The 3,753-nt window shown below is 58.6% G+C and overlaps 1 protein-coding gene across 1 annotated transcript; it reads left to right on the top strand.

The window, feature by feature from the left end:
• Positions 1 to 1,872: 1,872 nt before the first annotated feature.
• Positions 1,873 to 3,652, top strand: SCN4B (sodium channel, voltage-gated, type IV, beta subunit; the record flags this gene model as incomplete). The annotated part of the gene is made up of 4 exons (XM_010134301.1): positions 1,873 to 2,153; positions 2,829 to 3,054; positions 3,322 to 3,451; positions 3,559 to 3,652. Coding segments are annotated over 4 exons (731 nt in total), but the record flags the coding sequence as incomplete, so codon positions are not given.
• Between the last annotated feature and the right edge of the window lie 101 nt (positions 3,653 to 3,753).

Raw genomic sequence — 3,753 nt, 5'->3', positions numbered from 1 at the left:
TGGCTGCTCCCCCCTTCTCCTGCCCTGTCTTCTGGAAAACGCTTGTGCCTGCAGGCGTGGGTGGTAGCCAGGAGCCCCCGGGGGGCCTTGCCCTGTGCCCTGAAGGCTGGGGCTCTGGAGGCACGAAGTGCAGCAGCTTTGGGCATCTGGAAGAGGACGGTGGCAGCTGGTGTGGCAGATTCCGTCAGCAATCTCCCAGCCTCCCTGTGTGCTTTCCCCCGTGCTTTATTTAGTGGTAACACAGCAGTTCTGTCTTCCTGAGACCACAGCACGACAGGAACAAGAGCTGCCTCCATTTACCCCGCACATTCGAGTCGCATTAGGTTTATGTCATTATAACGGTGTCAGACAGGAGCAGAAGTGTTACAAGCTGCAAAGAATCATCTTTCCTGTAAGTAACGGCGTGCAGCAGCCTGCCTACTCAGGCATACCTGCAGAGCCAGGCGTCCCTCCCTGAGCCTTACTCCAGGTAGCCGCATGATTCCCCTGGGGCACTCCTGGCTCTGGAGTCCCCTCTGTAGCATCCCTGGGGCTGGTCTTTGAGCCTGCCAACTGCCGGAGACTTCCAGCTGGTGAGAACCACTCCCTGACGTTAGCTGCAGCCCGTGAGCGACACGGAGAGTGCTTCTTTGTGAAGTTAAGTAACTCCTTCCCTGCAGTGCTTGCAATGCAGCACTGCAGCAGGGCCCGGAGCCCAGCATGCAGGGCTCTCCGCTTGGCTGGGGCTGCGACGTGCCTGGGGAGTTGTTAGCACCGGTGTGTGTGGGAGAATAAATCAGCAGCTGAAGCGGCTGTGGAGGGATGCAAATCTGGAACTGAGGACACGTACCCAAGTTAAGGCATCAGTGGAGTGGGGGACCAGCTTGTAGCTGTGGGAAGAGCTGGGTCCCTGGCGTTTTGGTTGTTGGTGTGCCCAGGGAAAGCTCTGTAGGGATAGCAGAGCCCCTTTGGTGGCTGAAGTCAAGGAAAGGGGAGAGCAGTGCTTTGCTGGGTTATATCATACCTTATGTATCTATATATCACGTCATACAAGCGGGATGGGGCCCTGGTGAGATGGGGGTGGGGAGCAGGGCTGCTCCCCTGGCCCAGAGCGAAGCACCCCCATGCCCCCTGGAAAGTGGACGGAGGGGTGCAATGCCGGGCCCCTGCATGGGACCCCCTGGACTCATACCTGTGCCTCAGTGCTCATGGGGAGGAGAGGAGCCGGAGAGCTACGTTTTGTGGTTTGAAGGTCATCTGTCAGCTAGAGCAGGAGACGAAGCTCTCTGCGAGGCAGGCGCGCAGGGGTGCCGCTCCAGAGGTCTGCACAGGCTGCAAGGACCTTGGCTGGGCTGGGGGACGAGTGTGGTGGCAGCCGTCCAGGACAGCAATGCTAATCAGTGCTCCAGCTCCCTGCTTGAAGAACTGAGAGCTCGGCTCTGCTTTGGGCTTTCCTCCCCCCGCTTTAAGGTTTCGCTGAAGGCCTTGTGGATAACATGCAAATCAGGGCTTTCGTTTGCACGCTTTATCCGTGGCGATATTATGGCTCCCTTTGAATCCGCGCTGTCTCTGTGGGGGCCAGCCAGCCCCTGCCCTTCCTCCAGCAGCAGGTCCCCTATCTCTGCTGAGCTACCCTTTGGCTGGGGACAGGCGTGTGCTCCTGCCGTGCCCAACGGGATGAGGGGTGACAAACCCATCCCTGCGCTGAGGCTGAGAGGAAGAAGAGAATGCCATAGGTCCCTGGTGGAGACAGGAACAAGACCTGGGGGGCAACGGCTGAGCCCTGCTGCCCCCCGCGTGCTCCCTGGAAGGGGATCCCCGCTTTGGCCGATGCTCCAGAGAAGTGGTCCCTCACAGGCGCCTCTCTCCTCCCTGTCCCATCTGTCCTGAGAGTGCTTGGCCACAACAGAGCCCTGCAGCAGGCTGGGCTGCGTCCTGGCCCCCAGGAGGACCGAGGTGGGCTGCGTCCCGGTGCCGTGTCCTCATGCTCTCCTCTCCTCTCCCTGCCAGGTTTGCATGTCTTCACCATCGCCTTCGCCTTGGAGGTGTCGGTGGGGAAGGCCAACACTGTGATGGCTCTGAATAACTCTGATGTCCTGCTGCCCTGCACCTTCACCACCTGCATAGGCTTTCAGGACCTGGTCTTCATGTGGTATTTCAACTCGACAGAGATGGTGGGTGGCTCTCTGAGCTTTGCCTCGGTTTCCCTGGCAGGTCCTTTTGTTCTTTCCCAGTGCAGACCAGCACTGCGGTTCTCAGAGTTCACTTTCTCCTCTTGCAGGAGGCCAGTCCCTCCCAGTGTCTACAGCTTTGGGGTGACTCAAAAACCCTGGCACACGTGTGGTTTTGGCACAAAGCTGATCTGAATTTTCTGCTGCCCACAGGGTCATGTATTTCATAAATGAGTCATAAATTGGCTGTTTGGGTGCAAGTCTGCACTTTGGGCAAAATATGGTTCATTTTCTCCTCCTGCGCTTGCTCAGACATACAAAAGGTTCTGTACAGATTTGGTTCCTGCTGGGAATATTCTGCTCCTCCACTCCTTAGCAGGAGGGCTGGTTTAGAGCAGGCCTGTCCTCCCAGGCTGGCCAGCCCTGGATGGCCCTGGAGGAAAGGGACTCTCTGCCCTGGGCAGGGTTGTGAGGCTGGTGACGCTGCTGCGGGGCTCAGATTGAGCTCTTGCTTCAGGTCGCCCTCCACGGCAGTTTCTGCTTTAGTGGGCTGTGCCAGGACACTTGGCTGCCCATGCAGAGGTGGGGCAGGGCACCAGCAGGAGGACTTGAGCCTTTCCCTCACTGGGGTTGTTGGGAGCCGAACTGACCCCACAGCCTGCTTCCCTGCCTCTGCAGATTTACCATGGTAAGATAAAGAACAAAGCCTCGGAGCCCACCCTCGTGGACCGCAACCCACGGGTCGAGTTCGTCGGCTCAACGACTGGGAAGGACAACAACATCTCCATCGTCCTGAAGAATGTGGAGTTCAGCGATGCTGGGAAATACACCTGCCACGTCAAGAACCCCAAGGAGAAGGATGCAAAGCACAATGCCACCATCTTCCTCACGGTGGTCCAGAAGAGTAAGTAGGACAGTAGCATCTCCACCACGAGTGGCACTGGGGCAGTGGGGATGAAAACCTGCACTGACCCCTCCTTGACTCATGGGTTTGGTGACGCACGGGGTGCCCTGGCTTCTTGGAGGTAGTTGGCATCCCTGAAGGGCAAGGCCTGGCCTCCTGCTGTGGGCCAGCAGCTGATGGAGGGGTTGCTGCTTTTCTGGGTGGGGCCGTGCCACTGGGAACTCCCTGCTCTCCTCCTGTGGCCCCTCAGCACCTTCTCTCCTGCAGTGGTGGAGACAGACAACACTCTGACGCTCATCATCGTGGGCGTTGTAGGGGGGCTCATCGGCCTCCTCATCCTCTTCATGCTCATCAAGAGGGTTGTCCTGTTCATCATCAAGAAGACCCAGGATGGGAAGTGAGTGCGGGTGCCAGTCCTGGCACCCTTTGGTGGGTGCTGCTGTGGGGCTGGGGTTGTGGCAAGAACAGTGGGGGGCTGTCAGCTGGCTGTGTGCTCTCCTCCAGGAAGGATTATCTCGTGAGCTCATCAGGGAACGACAACACCGAGAACGGCTTGGCCGGCTCCAAGGCAGAACAAAAAGCACCACCAAAGGCATGAAGCAGCAGCACCCCGAGCCCCGGCCGCCCAGCAGCAGGGAGGGTGGGCAGGGGGACCAGCCTTTCCCTTTCGTTTTCTTCCCAAACTGCCAACGCTTGAGA

This window comes from Buceros rhinoceros, unplaced genomic scaffold (assembly GCF_000710305.1).
Source record: "Buceros rhinoceros silvestris isolate BGI_N320 unplaced genomic scaffold, ASM71030v1 scaffold27184, whole genome shotgun sequence".
In the NCBI taxonomy this organism is placed as follows: Eukaryota; Metazoa; Chordata; class Aves; order Bucerotiformes; family Bucerotidae; genus Buceros; species Buceros rhinoceros.
This window is presented reverse-complemented; position numbering and strand designations above follow the sequence as displayed.